This window comes from Dryobates pubescens, chromosome Z, assembly GCF_014839835.1.
Source record: "Dryobates pubescens isolate bDryPub1 chromosome Z, bDryPub1.pri, whole genome shotgun sequence".
Taxonomy (NCBI): Eukaryota; Metazoa; Chordata; class Aves; order Piciformes; family Picidae; genus Dryobates; species Dryobates pubescens.
This window is the reverse complement of record NC_071657.1, coordinates 46,646,099-46,665,094: the sequence shown is the minus strand read 5'-3', so window position 1 is coordinate 46,665,094 and position 18,996 is coordinate 46,646,099. Positions and strand designations below refer to the sequence as shown.

General features: G+C 40.1%; 1 protein-coding gene across 3 annotated transcripts in view; it reads right to left on the bottom strand.

The window, feature by feature from the left end:
• Window positions 1-18,996, bottom strand: part of SLC24A2 (solute carrier family 24 member 2) — a 124,198-nt gene that overhangs the window by 21,642 nt on the left and 83,560 nt on the right. For all 3 annotated transcript variants that reach the window (XM_009906620.2, XM_054178097.1, XM_054178098.1), the window contains 2 exons: window positions 14,069-14,164; window positions 12,492-12,580 (listed from right to left, as the gene is read on the bottom strand). In XM_009906620.2, the coding sequence (XP_009904922.1) occupies window positions 12,492-12,580; window positions 14,069-14,164 (185 nt within the window). The remainder of the gene's footprint in view (window positions 1-12,491; window positions 12,581-14,068; window positions 14,165-18,996) is intronic.

Sequence of the window (18,996 nt, the reverse complement as noted above, 5' to 3'; positions counted from 1 at the left end):
CTGTATGCTGAAAAAAAAAGCTGGTAGGACGAAGACCAGCCTGGTTGAGCAGAGATTTTGCAAAAACTCAGCTTTGAAAAAAGGGACAGGTGAACCAGGAAGTGTTTAAGGATATAGTAAGGTCATGTAGAAGGAGATAAGATACTAATTAGAGATGCAAAAGTTCAATTGGAACTTAATCTGGCCAATTCTGTTAAGGATAATAAAAAGCATTTTTATAAATACATTAATAACAAAAGGAGGACCAGGGAAAATCTCCAATCCATATTGGATGAAGTGGGGAAAATAGTAATGGAGGGAAAGGCCAAGGTACTTCAAAGCTTCTTTGCCTCAGTCTTTAACAAAAAGACTGGATATCCTCAGGGCAACTGGGCTCCTGAATTGGTAGACAGGGACGGAAAGCAGAATATCCCTCCTGTACTCCAGGAGGAAGAAGTTGGTGATCAGCAGTGCCACTCAGATCCTAACAAGTCAAGGGGTGCAGATGCGATTCATCCTAGGGTGGTTAGGGAGCTGTCACAAGAGCTGCCTAAGCTGCTCTCCATCATTTATCATCAGTCCTGGCAAACTGGAGAGGTCCCAGATGACTGTAGGTTGGCCAATGTGACACCCATCCACAAGAATTGCTGAAAGGAGGATCTGGGGAACTATAGGCCTGTGAGCGTCATCTCAGTGCCAGGCATGGTATGGAGCAGCCCATCCTGAGTGCCATCAAGTGGCATGTACAAGACAATCAGGGGATCAGGCCCAGCCAACATGGGAAGGTCCTGCCTAACCAATCTAATCTCATTCTGTGACTGGGTGACCCACCGGGCACATGAGGGGAAGGCGGTGGGTGTGGTCTACCGAGACCTCAGCAAAGCCTCTGACACAGTCTCCCACAGCATCCTCCTGGAAAAGCTGGCAGCCCATCGCTTGGACAGGTACACCCTTCACTGGGTTAAAAACTAGCTGGATGACTGAGCACAGAGAGTGGTTGTAAGCGGTGCAGCATCCAGATGGTGTCCAGTGACCAGTGGAGTCCCCAGGGATCAATACTGGGCCCAGTTCTATTCAACATCTTTATTGATGACTTGGATGAGGGGATCGAGTCCACTGATAGTAAATTCATGGATGACACCAAGTTGTGGGGCAGTGTGGATCTGCTGGAGGGTAGGAAGACACTTCAGAGAGACCTGGACAGGCTGGGTCGATGGGCTGAGGCCAATGGGATGAGGTTGAACAAGGCAAAATGCAGGGTTGGCCACAGTAGCCCCATGTAGTGCTACAGACTGGGGGATGAGTGGCTGGAGAGCAGCCTGGCAGAGAGGGACCTGGCAGTGCTGGTTGACAGCAGCTGAACATGAGCCAGCAGTGTGCCCAGGTGGCAAGGAAGGCCAATGGCATCTTGGATTGTATCAGGAATAGTGTGGCCAGCAGGGCTAGGGATGCAATTCTGCTCCTGTACTTGGCACTGGGGAGGCCTCACCTCGAGTGCTCTGTGCAGCTCTGGGACCTTCACATCAAGAATGATACTGAGGTGCTGGAGCAGGTCCAGAGGAGAGCAACGAGACTGGTGAGGGGGATCAAGGGGAAGTCTTACAAGGAGAGGCTGAGGGAGTTGAGGTTGTTCAGCCTGGAGAAGAGGAGACTCAGGGGAGACCTTATCACACTCTATAACTACCTGAAGGGAAGTTATAATCCAGATGGGGGGTGACAGGTTCTCCTCCCAGGCAACTTGTGACAAGATGAGAGGGCATGGCCTGAAGCTGCCCCAGGGGAGGCTTAGGTTGGATGTTAGGAAGCACTTCCTCATGGAAAGGGTGATTAGACACTGGACTGGACTGCCCAGGGAGGTGGTGGAGTTGCTGTCCCTGGGGGTGCTTAAGGAAAGATTGGATGTGGCACTTAGTGTCATCGTCTGGTTGATGCGGTGATGTTAGCTCACAGGCTGGACTTGATGATCTTGGAGAGGTATTCCAGCCTCAATAATTCTGTGTGACTTCGTGTGATATATATTGGTAGAGATTAGTATCTTATGTACAGTCATGCTTAGATGGGGTGATTTTGGTATCCTAACACACAGTAATTGATAATCACAAATTTTTAAAGAAAAACCCTCCCTTTGCATATTCTAACAGAAGTAATGAGATATAACTTTAAACAACAAAAGATACAGTTCTGATTATGATTCTGTATTTTCAAGCAGTAACATTAGAAGTGTTTGGCTTTGTATTCTCTTTTCTATACCCTGTAACAAATCTTTTTCTTCTTTTAAACAAGTGCGTGTATATTCATAACCCTATTCTCGCTACTTCAATTCTTCTTCTAGGTAACTCATTACAAACAATGAAAAAGCCACCAAATCTCTAGATATTAATCCAAAAGCATCTATCTAATGTCTCCAGTTCCACAGAAGAAACCTCTAACTAGTTTGCTGAGGACCAGATTTTGGGACATGGTTTAATGACCATGGTGGTCCTAGGTTGAAGGTTGGACTCAATGATCTTACAGGTCTCTTCCAAGTGAAACAGTTCTATGAGTCTACTCTGACAACTTCCCCCAATCTCCCAACAAAATTATTCCAAGTAAAAGAATGGTGTGTTTCACACTATGTAAACAATGCCAACATATGGTGACATTTCATCAATAACTATTCTGTTTATAAACCACAGGTTATAGCAAACTCCATCTGCCGAAGTCCCACTGTAGTCACTGCTTCCAGCAAACATCAGAAAATCATTGTCTCCATGGATATTTACCTTCATATCTCAGGAAAACTGGCTGCTTTTCTGGCACTACACCAACATGCCTTTATTTTTTTTTTTTTTCCTGACAGGAGGACAAAATAGACAACAAATACAATAAACTATCTCAAACTTATCTGAAATGCTGAATCTGCCTCTATTTACATATTACTCTGTATTGTAGCATATCTATAACTTATGAATTATAAATATTGCATTCTAAAATTATTCTGTTAGCCCAAATTAATTGAAGAAGAGTTTAACTATAAATTCTCATGTCTGCACATTTCCTGTCCATTTTGACTTCTGGTATCACTAATCAATACAGAATTCACATTAGGAACCCAGAAGAAACTGCAGATGGGGCCTATTCCAATTTCATTTGCTCAACGGAAGTATAGATGTTGTACTACCTAGAAAATGGCAATTTCTTTCTTTACCTGATAGTGCTGCAAAACACTCCTGTGCTTTTCTTCTTGGAAGTGAAGAGCTCTGTACAATCTAGCCTCTCACAATCAGTGAATCCAGAGAAAGTCATTATGGCTCAAAATGTTCCCTGTCTCAGAGGTAAGTACTTGGATGATTTTTAAGGTCAGCTATTTTTAATTAACACTTTCTGCACCCTGAATTCACTGTAAAGAGCTATTTGAGTGGAGCCCATGTGAAGTAGTAAAGATCAGGCAGATATTTGCTCCAGATTCTGCTATTGCTGCTTGTGTCCTCTTTGCTTTCTGGCATGAACACCTGAAAGTGCAGATCCTGGCAGTTAGCTATTGTGCTATGGAGACACATCTGAAGAGCCAGCCTTTGTCGTCACAATATTTTTCAGTGTTCCAGTTTTCAAGTAAATTGAACTGGTATACACCAGAAAAAAAGTGTGGAATAGGCATTTGAGTTGCCTTAGCAAAATAAAGATCAATTCCTGTTGATGTCAGCACCATTATCTGTAAGTTACAAAAAGCTAAATTGGCAAACAAGATGCAGGTATTTACTTTAGACTGAGTGCAGCAACTAAGAATATGTTTAGGCCTCAGAAAAATGTATTTTTCATGATCCGTCAGACAAGTACAGGGCTTCTGGAATAGCTTTACGAGGAAAGCTGATTTAATCTCCTCTACCCGCTCTCTGAGGACCAGAAATGTTTAATATAGCTCAGAATCACAACCTGGAGCACAGAATGTGATGCTGCTCAGATTCACATTTGATGAAAATGGAGTGAGTACTCTAGGGCAGGGGAGACCTTTCCCCATCAGGAGCCCTGTCCTGAAACACAGAGCACCATGCTGTGGGTTTTTAGTGCAGAAGGCAAAACATGGTCAGGTAAGTGTATTAGATCCAATGAACACAGTAACTCATTCGCAGCATTCTCCTATGTATGGTTGTCATGTAAACATTTTCTGGGCCCCTCAGTTCAGGAAAGATGTTGAGTTGCTGGAATGTGTCCAGAGAAGGGCAACAAAGTTGGTGAGGGGTTTGGAACACAAGCCCTGTGAGGAGAGGCTGAGCGAGCTGGGGTTGCTTAGCCTGGAGAAGAGAAGGCTCAGGGGTGACCCTATTGCCGTCTACAAGTACCTGAAGGGAGGTTGTAGCCAGGTGGGGGTTGGTCTCTTTTCCCAGGCAACCAGCACCAGAACAAGGGGACACAGTCTCAAGTTGTGTCAGGGGAGGTTTAGACTCGAGGTGAGGAAAAAGTTCTTCACTGAGCGAGTCATTCGTCATTGGAATGGGCTGCCCAGGGAGGTGGTGGAGTCGCCGTCCCTGGAGGTGTTCAAGGGGAGATTGGACGTGGCGCTTGGTGCTATGATCTAGTTGTGAGGTCTGTTGGAACAGGTTGGACTTGATGATCCTTGGGGTCTCTTCCAACCTTAGTTGCTGTGATACTGTGATACTGTGATAGGGGAGGTTTAGGCTTTCACAGGAAGAGTGATTGGCCATTGGAATGGGCTGCCTAGGAAGGTGGTGGAGCCACCATCACTAGAGGTGTGTAAGAGGAGACTGGATAAGGCACTTGGTGCCATGGTTTTGTTGATTAGATGGTGTTGGGTGATAGCTTGGACTTGATGATCTTGAAGGTCTTTTCCAACCTGGTTAATTTTATTCTATTGGGATTTGCATAGAAACAGGTAAAGTTGTGTGCATGAGTTCATGTGCCTGTGTGCATGTGTGTGTGTACACGTGTGTGTGTGTAGGTGGGAGGAAAAGCTGTTATCTTCAGATTGGAAACTATTTTTAGGAAAGCCAGAGGTTAAAATAACTATGCTTGAACACACTTAATCAAATGCTTGTATGAAGGTGGCAAGTGAGTGGGGAGACAATTGGACTACTCAGAAGGGTCATTTCTCTGAAGGGCATCCCATAAAACATTTTTTCTTTCATACATGTTCAGTACCACTCTACAAAATTTTATATAAGAGTTTTCTCCTTTGTGGCATCCTGCTCAAGGTTAAGAGACAGAATGCTGTAAGTAGAACAAATTCCCTCAGGAAGATGCAATATCCAGCAAGAAGCAAGGCAATTTCTGGCTTTAAATGAAGCAGGAACATCTTACAGACCAAATGGGGGAAGGGAAGGAGACCACAGTCATCTGTCCTTCTCAGCTGAAGATTCTGGTTTTATTAAAGTGTAAGAGAGATCTGCCTCTGTTTAGAATGGGTATGGGGAGTTTTTCTATAAAGCCTTTTTGAATTCATGCATGTAGCATCAGAACAGAGTTTATCTTACTACTCAAGGGCTTGGGCTAGCAAGGAAAATGGAGTAAAAAAATAATTAATTAAGGGCCTAGAGAAAGGGAAAAGCAACATAGTGGTGTTTAGAAGAGACAAATTAAGAAATAAAAAAACAAAGAAAGAGAAATGAAATTGTATCCACCTAGATCATAAAGTCTTATGAAAGTCATTAACACACAGTGTCCTCAGCTTTGCCCTGTGTAGTTTCAGTCATGTGAAATTTGAAAAGAAGGAAAGAATGAGTCTGGAAAAACATAAAGATGATAAAAAAAAGAGAAAAATAAATCATGGAAAAATGAGGAAAAATAAATCATGGCATTTGGAATACTGTGCTTTAAAAAAAAAAAAAAAGGTTTAATTTACAAGTATATGAAAATTAAAATACCACATAAAGCTATTTTTCTCCCTTATTCTTGCAGTCTTAGTCTGAGACCTTCCTTACACTAGAATCCTCAACATCATACTTTCCAGAGAATAAGGAGTTTATAAGTAAGATGGATTTATTTGCATATACTCCTTGTACCAGTGTAAAGTACAGTTCTTCATGAACTTATTTTCAGATGATTCTAACCCAAGAACAGAAATTCCTATCACTAAAATGCATATGCCTAGGGATTTAGACCCAGCACCATAATCTGCACCAGTGAAAAGTAAGCAACACACAAATATGACTATGCTTGTTTTGCAAGAGGGAAAAGCATGAAGACCATAGAAGAGCTTGACACTAGAAGAGAAAGAATGAGCTCCCTATCCATGTCTTCGGTATCCTCACTGCAAACAGGTTTTATGTATACTTGATGACCAGCTACATGAGTACACCTATTTCCCATCTCACAGTTTTCAGAACAACATTTCCCTCCAGCCCCCTGAAAGCATATCTGCAGGTTGATTCCTCAAGATGGACAGTGTCTCTAATTACTCAGTTCTAAATGATCATCACTGGGACATGAACAAAATAGAATGGAATAAACCAGGTTGGAAGAGACCTTCAAGATCATCGCGTCCAACCTATTATCCAACACCACCTAATCAACTAAACCATGCAACCAAGCATCCTGTCAAGTCTCCTCCTAAACACCTGCAATGATGGTGACTCCACCACCTCCCCGGGCAGCCCATTCCAATGGGCAGTCTCTCTCTCTGTATAGAACTTTTTCCTAACATCCAACCTAAACCTCCCCTGGTGCAGCCTGAGACTGTGTCCTCTTGTTCTAGTACTGGCTGCCTGGGAGAAGAGACCAACATCCGTCTGACTACAACCTCCCTTCAGGTAGTTGTAGAGAGCAATAAGGTCACCCCTGAGTCTCCTCTTCTCCAGGCTAAGCAACCCCATCTCCCTCAGCCTCTCCTCGTGGGGCTTGTGTTCCAAGCCCCTCACCAACTTTGTTGCTCTTCTCTGGACACGCTCCAGCAAGTCAACATCCTTCCTAAACTGAGGGGCCCAGAACTGGACACAGTACTCAAGGTGCGGCCTAACCAGTGCAGTGTACAGGGGCAGAATGACCTCCCTGCTCCTGCTGGCCACACTGTTCCTGATGCAGGCCAGGATGCCATTGGCCCCCTTGGCTGCACCTGGGCACACTGCAGGCTCATGTTCAGCCTACTATCAACCAGCACCCCCAGGTCCCTCTATGCCTGGCCGCTTGCCAGCCACTCTGACTCAAGCCTGTAGCTCTGCATGGGGTTGTTGTGGCCAATGTGCAGAATCCGGCACTTGGATGTGTTCAATCTCATGCCATTGGACTCTGCCCATCTGTCCAGCCTGTCGAGGTCCCTCTGCAGAGCCTCTCTACCCTCCAGCAGATGCACTCCTGCCCCTAGCTTGGTGTTGTCTGCAAGTTTACTGATGATGGACTCAATGCCCTCATCCAGATCATCAATAAAGATGTTAAAGAGCATGGGGCCCAGCACTGACCCTTGGGGCACACCACTGGTGACTGGCCGCCAGCTGGATGTGGCACCATTCACCACCACTCTCTGGGCTCAGCCCTCCAGCCAGTTCCTAACCCAGTACAGAGTGCTCCTGTCCAAGCCATGGGCTGACAGCTTGGCCAGGAGTTTGCTGTGGGGGACAGTGTCAAAGGCCTTGCTGAAGTCCACGTAGACTACATTCACTGCCTTCCCCACATCCACCAGGTGGCTCACCTAATCCTAGAAGGAGATCAGGTTGGTCAGGCAGGACCTGCCCTTCCTAAATCCATGCTGGCTGGGCCTAATCCCTTGGCCATCCTGTAAGTGCTGTGTGATTGCACTCAAGATGACCTCTTCCATAATCTTGCCTGGCACTGAGGTCAGGCTGACAGGTCTGTAATTCCCCGGCTCATCCAACTGGCCCTTCTTGTGGATGGGCACCACGTTGGCCAGCTTCCAGTCTTCTGGGACATCTCTAGTGAGCCAGGACTGCAGAAAAATGATGGAGAGCGGCTTGGCCAGTTCATCTGCCAGCTCTCTCAGCACCCTAGGACCTGTGGGGATCCAAGCGGCTGAGGAGATCTCTAACTACCCCCTCCTCCTGGAACACAGGCACACTATACTGCTCCCTGGCTCCTTCTGCCAGCTCTGCAGGCCAGGTGTCTGGAAGACATTCTGTCCTGCTATTAAAATTTGAGGCAAAGAAGGTGTTAAGTACCTCTGCCTTTTCCTCATCTTTTATTACTACGTTCCCCTCTGTGTCCACCAAGGAGTGGAGGTTGTCCTTGCCCTTCCTCTTGCTATTGATGTATTTATAGAAGGATTTTTTGTTGTCCTTCACAGCAGAGGCCAGTCTAAGCTCTAAATGTGCTTTTGCCTCCCTAATTTTTTTCCTACAAGACCTAGCAACATCCTTAAACATTCCATGGGTTGCCTCACCTTTCTTCCAAAGATGATACACCCTCTTTTTTTCCCTTAGTTCTATTAGACGTTCATTGCCCATCCAGGCTGGCCATCTGGCCCGGTGGTTCATCTTCTGGTACATTGGCACAGCCTGTTCCTGCGCCTTCAAGAGTTCTTTCTTGAAGCAGATCTAGCTCTCCTGGGCCCCTTTGTTTTTAAGTGCTGTTTCCCAAGGAACCTTCTGAGTTAGTTCCTTGAGTAACCTGAAGTCCGCCCTCCGGAAGTCCAGAGTGGAGGTCTTCTTGCTGCCCCTCTTAGATTGACTGAGTGCTGAAAATTCAACTATTTCATGGTCAACTATTTCATGGAGGCAATTATGGTAAATTTTTTTAAGACATACTGTGAGCAGCACTTATGGATCACAAAACTGTATCTCTGACATATAAAAGTGAAAAACAGAGGATAATAAAGTTTATATTATATTTCCAAATTCTGACACTTCTGCACTTCCTTTTGTATTGCAGTAAAGAAAAAATCATCAAAACTTCAGTCTGGCAGATTGAATTCTACTCATGGAACAGAAGCAAGTATGTTCTTAGTGTAAAATGGAAAATACTTGTTCACAAAAAAAAGATCAAAATTCAAGAGCATTTGTAGGTCAAGACTGAGTTATAATGAGATTTTTCTTGTTGCTCAGCTTTAATGAGTCAGTTTTTGAAAGTGAAGGAGCAACCAATGAGTAGGACTGGCTGGTGTATTGTCCTGTGCCTTTAGTAGTACTTCTCTGAACAGAGGTGCTCTTAGAACTAATACCATTGTCTTTGAAGATACAGTACTTGCTAGGGTACACAGCGCCTGTATATAGAAGGCTTGGGGAAACAATGTTCAATTTTCCTTCCTCAAATTCTAATCGTCAAAGAAAATGGTCATATGAATGCTGTGTGAGTGATTCTGAGGAGGAGTAGGAGAAATCCTACTAAAATGCTTGATGCAAATATACAAAGCAGAAAAAAACCTGAACAGCCAAATTTTAGCTTCAGACTGATTCCATAGCTTGGGAAGGTGTATCAGGAAGCTGTGCACAAAATGCTAGGCAGTGACTTGAGAAAGGGTCCCTGTATAGTACAGAGTAGGCAGACAATCTCACAGTGAATTAGGATCCCAAGTATCCTAAAGACCTATTTATTTGTTACATGGATGAGTAGACATCACGATTTTTCTAAAATTCCATTTATTTTTTTAAATTACAAAATAGGTCCTAGCATATCACTCACTGAAGCAGCCTGAGACATCAACAACTGTTAGGTTATCACTGGAATAAAATAAAATTAGAAAGGCCACTGGGAAAGCACCCAGAAGGGGCCATCTCAAAATGTTGCCAGTGGATTGCTATTTTTAATTGTGACAGCAGACACCTAAAGTCCTTTCTTTCAGACAGATGGAGCTAAATCTGCAGAATCATTCCTTCACCAGTTACATACCTCTCTGCTTGCTCCATCTTGTCATTTTGATAGGGATAAATAGTGTATCCAACCTCTGATACAGAACACCAGTTTTTTAGGATGTCCTAATAGTTGCTGAAATTAATACACAAGTTTCAAAACCTGCCTCACTGAAAGTTTAAGATATCTGAAGGGAAATGGGATGAAGACATTGCTGAGTAATGTACTCTTGCAGTACTTTTCCCTCCTTACACTGCAATTGCTTGTAATTGAAACCATTGTCTTGCACAGTGAGGCTGCTTGACCTTTCAGATTTCTGAACAAGCTTAGAAACTGCTTCATTACAAAGCCAAATGATAGCATATGATCATTTCTGGGAGACATGATTGATTAAGATTGACTTTTATTCATTGTGTTCACTGAACAATCTCAGTGGAAAAAAATTGCAAAGCAAGATAAATTTCCTTCTTAAAGTACTGAACTCTATTAGAGTTTATTAGAATTTTCACATATCCCACAGACGGATTTACTTACACCCTAACAGGTTACACCAGGCTATGTCATCCCTTATTGATCTTTGAGAACAGAAGTCCAATAGCCACCCTTGTTTTGCATTTCATTAATGTTGCTTTTTTTTTCCTGATAAAGTTAAAAAATTGTCTAAAACCTCTGCAGTGGCATTGTTGGACTCTCAGAATAGTTTGCTAATAGATCTGAAAATTGATCTTCCCGTACCTTAAAATGTTGAGTGTTGAAGTGCAGTGCAGAGATATTTTTATTACATAGATTTTACTCATCTCACTTACTTCAGTGAATTCTTTTGTTGGGCTAACAAGTATCTTTAAGTGGCATGTCAATCTGACAACTCAGATTAACAGAAAGGGCAATTTAAGCTATGATCTCCTTTCCAATGGGAGACTCATTATCACTACTGATAATTCAGGATACAACCCCCCCCACATCTCCTTTAGATACTTGATTCTGTTCTCAGTTTCTATTCCCAGAGACCAAAATTATCTGTAAATAGGGAAGAATTAAAGCTATCTGCCAATATTCTGTGCACTACCACACCAGATGGGCAGAATAATCTTGTCATTTCTCCACCTCCATCTGTGTAAAGCAAACTATTTCCTCAGACTCACCCTACTAAAATCACTGGTTTTGCTGAGTCTTGAAGGGGAAAAAAAAAAAAAAAGCTCATTTCTCCCTATTATGTTTAATTACAAATTATGTTTCTTGTGAGAGATAATTGTGTTTAGGAAATGGCAAAACAAACATAAACATACTCCATTACTTGTAGACCACTTATAATTTCTCCTGTGGCTTGCAGAACCCTTTAAGTAAAGAATGTAACCTACAGCGATGTTGCTTAGGTCATGAAGGTGGTAAGATGACCTCTTGACTTGCACTAACAATTTTCCTAACTGACAAATAATCAAAAGCAACTAAGATATCAAAACCTAAACCTGGGTTGATTCAATGCAAGACTTGGCCATTGCCTTTACTGCACGATTCTGCTGTACGAAAATGCAGCACAGCTCATTGCTCTTTTAATAAGGGGAATTCACGTTACGGTATAGACCACTGCTACGTAATTTCTTGTCATGCCTTTCTAGTGTCACTATATCATAAAGACAAGGCTAAGAAGTAAACTGTACAAACAAATCCATTCTGAAAGGTTCGGTGCCAAAGATTTTTAACAAGTCTTTCTCTCTCTATGCAGTGCCTGAGTTTAATGAAATCAGTTTGCCATCATTCTTCCATTTGTTTGCCTACTTGAGAGGCAAGTGGTGTTAATAAATACTTTTTTTTTTTTTTTTTTTTTTTTTAATAGAAGACATTAAAGGAGGGCCTGGCAAAGTCAAAGTTTCCAGTCAGCTACCTTTGAGAATGACAACTTAATTAAAAAAGAAGCTAGCTCAACTGTATAGCTACTTCAGTAGCCATTGTGTAAGTTAGACACAGTTATGCAATTACTTACTATCTGCAAAAGACATATGTTAAATAAAAAACATGTAAGTGTTCAATTACCTCTTTTGAAGATTTTGACAACATGCAATAGGAGTCATAAAAACACCGGTATACTATATCTCAGTTTTGTTTTTTTTTTTTTTCCCCAAGATAACAGAAAGCAGGTTTGAGAAGTTTGCGTACAGCTCCTCTTGTAGAATACATAGAATACATAGAATAAATCAGGTTGGAAGAGACCTTCAAGATCATCGCGTCCAACCCATCAACTAATCCAGCCCACCTAAACAACTAACCCATGGCACCAAGCACCCCATTAAGTCTTCTGAAAACCTCCAGTGATGGCGACTCCACCACCTCCCCAGGCAGCCCATTCCAATGGGCAATCACTCTCTCTGTATAGAACTTTTTCCTAACATCCAACCTTTCAACTATGCCATAAAATACAGCATGAGAGGCTGCCTTCTTAAGAGAACAGGTTTTGTGCAATGTGATGATAACCAGACAACTACTTTCATTAGCTGTACTTACATTTGTGAACATCCAATCTGATAAATAAAAATATATTTCCTAAAAGAATACATTTCAGACAACCACTTTACCTTACATGAAAGGGCAGGGACAGATGAGAAGACCTTTTATATACAGCAAACTATACACTAGGCTCTGTTGCAAATGAAGATTAAATATATTGCACACAGCTTACGTTATCAGCTACTTGCTATTAAAACATACACTTTCCATGAAAAGCACTATCAAGCACACAATATATTTACCAATACAAAAATGAATAGAAGAATAAAAAAGACATTAACCTCTTCTTCAACATTATGGGCGATTCCATTCTGCACTGGTCCTGAATCACTTGGTGGTGTTACTGCAACTTCCACTTTTGCACTTTTTTCTGCGGCATCATCCATAAATAACAGTGGGAAAACAACAGAGCAGAGTATTAAATCTGTTAGTGAAAATACTGATATATACTCAGTTTGTGTAAATCATCAAATATGAAAGTGGACTAACATCTGCCTTTGAAGGGAGGGACAAAAAAAATCTGTCTTATGTTTGACTACTATGCATTTTGAATGAAATTCTTATATCTAAAAAATCTAGTGGAACTCATGTCCTAGAAAACACTTACATTCTTTGCAATATTCAGTGATCTGTTTATGCTCAACTTGTGGAACATAATATTCCAGGTGAAAAGTGACATACAGCATTCTCCCCAGACATTAAAGAAAGCATGATGCATTTACAGGTGAGGGGATATACTCAACAAGATGCAACTTTTGTAACACCCTAACCCTTAAAATTAGTAATGTCCAATCTGTAATCATGCTCTTATGCCAAAATGTGGGAAAAGGATGGTCTAATAGCATCCAATGACAGAGGATATTCCTTAAAACAGAATCCTATACTCCTTGTGCTTTTACAGGAATTGAATTGCTTTTACTGTCTTGATATTCTCTAAGTATATACCAGATAAAAATGACAACAGTAAAAAAATTCCTTGGATAATAAGAAGCTATGGGGAATAGCAATACGAAATGTCTAACTGAAGTTCGACATGCCTTATGGTATACGTCTGTATGGTATGCTTTTTGCAGAAGTAAACACAACTGTCTGGTTACATTACTGCTATCCTGAGATTCTACTAAATTAAAAATCCAAGATCACAGCCACAGCAGAGTGCCAGACTTTGTACTTTTTCCAGTGCATGTGTACTGTTTCTTAACCCCACAGCAAGCATGATGGTTTATTAAGAGATCGTCCAATCTAACTACTTGATCTCAGATGCAAATAGTACCTAAACATAGAACAATGTCAGAAAAAGTATCCACTAATAACATGACTCAGCTTTTTTCAGATGCATTTACATTTAGTTTTCTAATGTAGAAAACACATGAGGTAAAGTAGAGAAAATAGAACATATCACAGGTTTTCTTTTAGTACAGGAACTTTTGAACTAAAATGTAAATTCTTACCCTTAATGGAAAACCAAAGTAAGCTTATTTTGCACAATTAACATATATTGGCCTAAATGACTGTCAGCAAGCAGCAGACAGACAAACCAAACCTTGAATATGAAGGTTGTTTCTTTTTGTGACAAGGCTGATACCACACAAAACACATTCTCCTAGAACAACTCAATAAAACCAGCATTTCTGCTTTTCTTTCAACCCTACCAGGAGCTTTTTAGCTGCCTTTATCTTCTAATATTTAACTCCTGTCCCATCCACAAGTTTCATAATATTTTGTTTAGGGAATAAGAAAATATTTACTAAAATAGCACAAATGAAATAGAAGGAGAATTAAGCCCAAAGGATTTTCAAGCAAACGAAAAAAAAAAGGCCCTCTGGAGCAGCTTATAAATCTGTCCTGCTGCACTCACCATGATTAGCAGCTCCATTCTGCCTTTCACTGTCTTCCACCTGGCACTTCTTTTTGGCGATCTTATGCAGAATTGAGGCCCTTTCCTTGAACTTTCCTAAAAGAAAGCATTTTTATTATTAAAAGGCAGCCATTTTGAGAAGCAAAGTTTATTTGCCATAGCTTAGGCTCCATACATCAGTGCTGATAATCCATTTCAATTCCTCATCAAAGACAGAACATGTATATATTTTTTAATTATTTTTAGTGGAAATAAGAATGTAATTTTCTTTTCTATTCTGAGAACTCAGCAACAAATTGAACATGAAATTTAAAATAAAAGCTACTGTTTTTCTTAGGAAATCATGGGTAAAGTTCCTTTTATTAAAGTGCTGGTGCAGGATTTAAGCCTAAACATCTGATGAACAGAGATGAATATAAATAAACACCAAAAGTTTCAGGTCTCAATTACAACTGCAGTAACACAATTTCAGATGAACCCATATATTGCATCATGGTGAGTGTGGTCAACTTTGTCACTTTGCACTCAGCTATGTGCCTCTGACTTCTATAGACACTTCAGAGGAGAAGAAATATCCACAACTCATGCCTTCCATACCAGCTTCTCAAAAGTAACTTTTCTTCTCAACCTGCCAGGTGTTTTTTTTTCTCCCATGAGGTTAACCACACATTTTATCATCTAGACTGTCTCTAGAGCAACTCATTCCGTCCTCAGAGAGGTCATATCATTCTTTATTGACCTAGAGTCCAGTTGACATATTCAAACTAGGCAATGCCAAAGATGGCAAATATTAAGTGAAATCAATTTAATCCTTTCTCTATTTTGGTTATCTTTCTAAATAAAGACTCTTTTGACATCTTATGGTAGTCTGTGTTGTGTAGAAACATGATGTATGTATCTTTATTGTTATCCTCATTGTTATTGTTAAGTCTTTTTTTAATCTGCCTAAAAGGTATTAATTGCTGGCCTCAATACAGTACACTTCCAATTAAGAACAATATGGTCATACAGGCCAGTAGCTGCTTTAATTAATCTCAAGTTTAAAAAAAATCCATTGAATACTGTTGGTATCCCTGCAGCAAAACCAGTACAGACTGAAGATCAGAAGATGCTTTGATGGAATCACACAATGGATAGCAGAAATTAACAGTAACAGCTCATGAATTAACTCAGTTGGGTAACATTCACTGCTTCCAAGCTAAAATAAAAGACATACAAGAATAAATTATCATTCAGGAAAGAAATCCTCTTTTCCCTTCTCACAAATGGAAACTTCAAACCCCTGTACCAACACCTTTTCATGAGAAGTAGCATATGCACAGCTCACAGGGACTAGCAGCTAACATTTGCTGGGAAGTGAAATTAATGTGAACAGCAAATCACTCGGAAAGTAATAAAAATACCACAAAGATTTAATAAGCAACACTGTCCATTCAGCAGCCACTATCTTTTGACAACTGCATCATGCTCAAAAAACCCAATTAGCCATTCACAATATATTGCAAAGATTATATTTTCTGGTACATAGTATCTAGAGTAACACTGCCTGAAGAAGAGTATCTCAGCATAGAACACAATCATAAATAGCAAACCATCTAATTATTTCAATGCACAGGGTCAGTGGCAGAGATTTCAGCTAGAAGGGGAAGAAGAAACAAAGAGCTAAAGTAAAATAGAGGTAGGAAAAGGAATTGCTTGGGATATAGGATAAGTGAAAGAAAAAATAGGGGAAAAATTGCAAATAATAATTCCAAGAATTTTAAGCAGAAATGCTAAGAGTCAAGTCTGTTTCTAACTTCTTTTGAAACACTAGGAGCATTTTAAAAGTGCTTATCCAGAGGCATGTATAGGTACTGAAATGTGCCTGCATAATTTTCATCCCACATCGATATCTGTTTACTAAAGTATTGGTTTAGATTTCAGACTCCAACGCAACTTCAATGTTTGAGAATTTGGCTTGTGATGTCCAAAATAAACAGAAGTGTTTTTTCAAGAGATGCAAATGATGAAATTGAGGCATTTTCTGATAATTATCTCTGGAACCATAATTCCATAATACCACCAACTCTAGAATGGTTTAGGATCTTTGAAGGATCGATGTAAAAAGTTAAAGTAATGCAGAATTCTGTAAGGATACTCTAGTCTTTTGTTTTGAGATTATTTGGAATGGTTTTGTTTTTAACAGACAAAACTGAGTCACTATTGAACTGAAAATGTATTTTGGTTTATTTTTATTTCTCAGTACATGCATGATTCAGCTTACATTGCTTTACATATTTTTTTCCATTTGATTCACTCAGTGTAGCTAACAGTGTGAGAAAGTGATTAAAATACATGATAACTATCAAAAGCATGAAACTAAGGAAAGCAGTAGTACTAGCCTGCAGTGAGAAGACAGCGAGACATAAAAAGACAGCAGAGCTATTCTATTCCTCTTCCCTCCCTTTCCCTTCCATTTTCCTCCTTCAAACCAAGTTTTGTTCAGCAAAGGGGAAGCAGAGACCCACAAGGAAAAGACATCAGCTCAGGATATTTCTAAGTCATTCAAATTTACAGAAGACTCAAAAGGTTTCATCTTAGGCACTGACATTCTCCTGTTTCTTTATTTCTATTCTTTAGGGTTACTAAAATGATCCATAGGAATTTCATGTTTCTGTTCTTATTTCTAGGAGGGGGCAGGAGCTTATGTTTCCTCTTTAGCAGTTCTATGTACTATGGGTTTGACTACTTAAGAGTAATTTTCACACCATCTGGTAGCATGAGAGTTTAGGTGAATTAAAATGCTTGACTGAATGGATCCAAAATAGGATAAATTATCATAGAAAAATTCCTCATTAATCTAGATTTGCTGAACTCAGACAGATTTTTCCGATCACTTTACAAAGAATCAGGCAGAATGAGCAGAAGATCAAGGCCAGGTGACTAGCAAAGAAGGTAGCTTAAAACTAAATTGGTTTTATTTGAATATATGCAAATAAATCATTATTGTATAACTGAGACATGCCTTGATGTGTATGAGTAACTCTAGCTGGCATCACTTTCAGAGATTCTACTCCTGATCAAGGATATATTAAAAAGCCAATCCTCTGACTACAACCTAAATCACAGGCTATAGATTGTCTGGGTCAGAAAATCCTTTGAATTGATAGGAAACCAGTTCATCTTCAGAAATTCAGTTGTTTAGAAAGTTCAAGACTCTGTTACAATTTGTTGAGCTTTCAGTGTCTGATCAAATACATATTACCATATGTATGAAAGCCAAGCTTTCCTAAGTCTGAAGATGTCAACTCTATTGCTGTTGAGCTGTCTACACTGTACCTGCTAGTCCTGCTCATGGTCAATAGTAGAAAATAGTGTGTGGCAATTGATCAGTTCCAGAAATCTACCTGATGTACTTTTCCCTTTAAAATGCTAGAGAAGTATCAAATTAAAATATATACAGTTTTGTCACATTGTAGGCTGTTGGTGGGGGTTATTTAACATCACAAGATTAATATGAGGGTCTCTTATGTTCTGGTAGAGCGTATTTTCTCTCCCAGTTGGGCCCAATTAATGTACAACTACTTTAAAGTCACTTTCAGACAAAATAGGACCCAACAACACAATAGAGATCATTGAAGCCATTAGGCTATATCTGATTATGCATCGTATTGTGACCTCACCATTAATTTATGCCTCTGACTGTATGAGCAGGCATAGAACAGTTCACTAGAAGACTGAAAGATTTGTTACCTATTTCCACTTTAGGTAGACTTGGAAATAAAGATGTGCAATTTGCAACTGGATTTACATGTTCTCATTAACTTTCTGTACAAAATGTGTATTAAGCTCAGTTAGGGGGAAAAAAAAGAAAAAAAGAGGGAACTAGATTATTAAAATGCTTCATTTCTTATTTTAGCTATTGGATTTATGCTGTTAGTACAGCATGAGGAGTGCTTTCTGAGATGACATTGAATACTAACAGCATTACTGCAGCATAGACACAGGATTAATATATACAGAATCACAGAACTGCCTAGATTGGAAAAGACCTTTAAGGTCATTGTGCCCAATAACTAACCTAACATTGACAAGTCCTTGACTAAACCATGTCTCTAAGCACCTCATCTAGACAACTCTAAAATATCTTCAGTGATGGGGACTCCACCACTACCCTGGGCATGGGTATTTTCCATTTAACTGTCAATAGGATACGCATGAAAATCAGATGTATTAGCTACTTTTGAAATGATAGATTTAATACTTCAGCATAAAAAATATAAACCTTAACATACCCAACTCTGATGCTACAATGAGAAATGACCTTCACATCTTGATTCAATGAAAGCTGAGATGACATATACTGCAAAATGCACATCTCTGGTAGCTGTGTCTGAATAGCCAGGGTTAATGACTCACTTCACGTGCTTCAGAGGTGTATTTAAACATCATAGACATCACTGTTCACCTGTTAATATCTCCTCTCAGACATCTTATATTGGTGTCATCTCTGTGAATCAGATGGACAATCTGGGCAATGGAAAGCAGCAAGAGCATTCTAAGAGCTCACATCTGCTACTCATTTTCCAACATCAAGAACAAAAGACAAAGAACTGTCTCCTAGAGCCAGTCCAAGAATAGTATGGCTGTATGTGAGTATCAACCAAGCATAGCATGACTGTATGTGAGTAACAACAGCAGATATAGAAAATGGGCAATAGTCAGAAGTCATATAATGAAGGGTTTCTTAAAACCTTTTTAGCTACAAGATTAATCTAAAATAGAAAATATCTGTGTTTTTAAGAAAGAAAATCTGGCTATTTCCCTTGTATCTGCAAGATTGAAAGTAAGTAGGAATAGAGAGCCAACTGTTCTACGAGCCTCAAGCTTATCTCCATCCTCAAACAGGTCATTAATTACAAAACTGAAAATTAATGAACTCATCTATC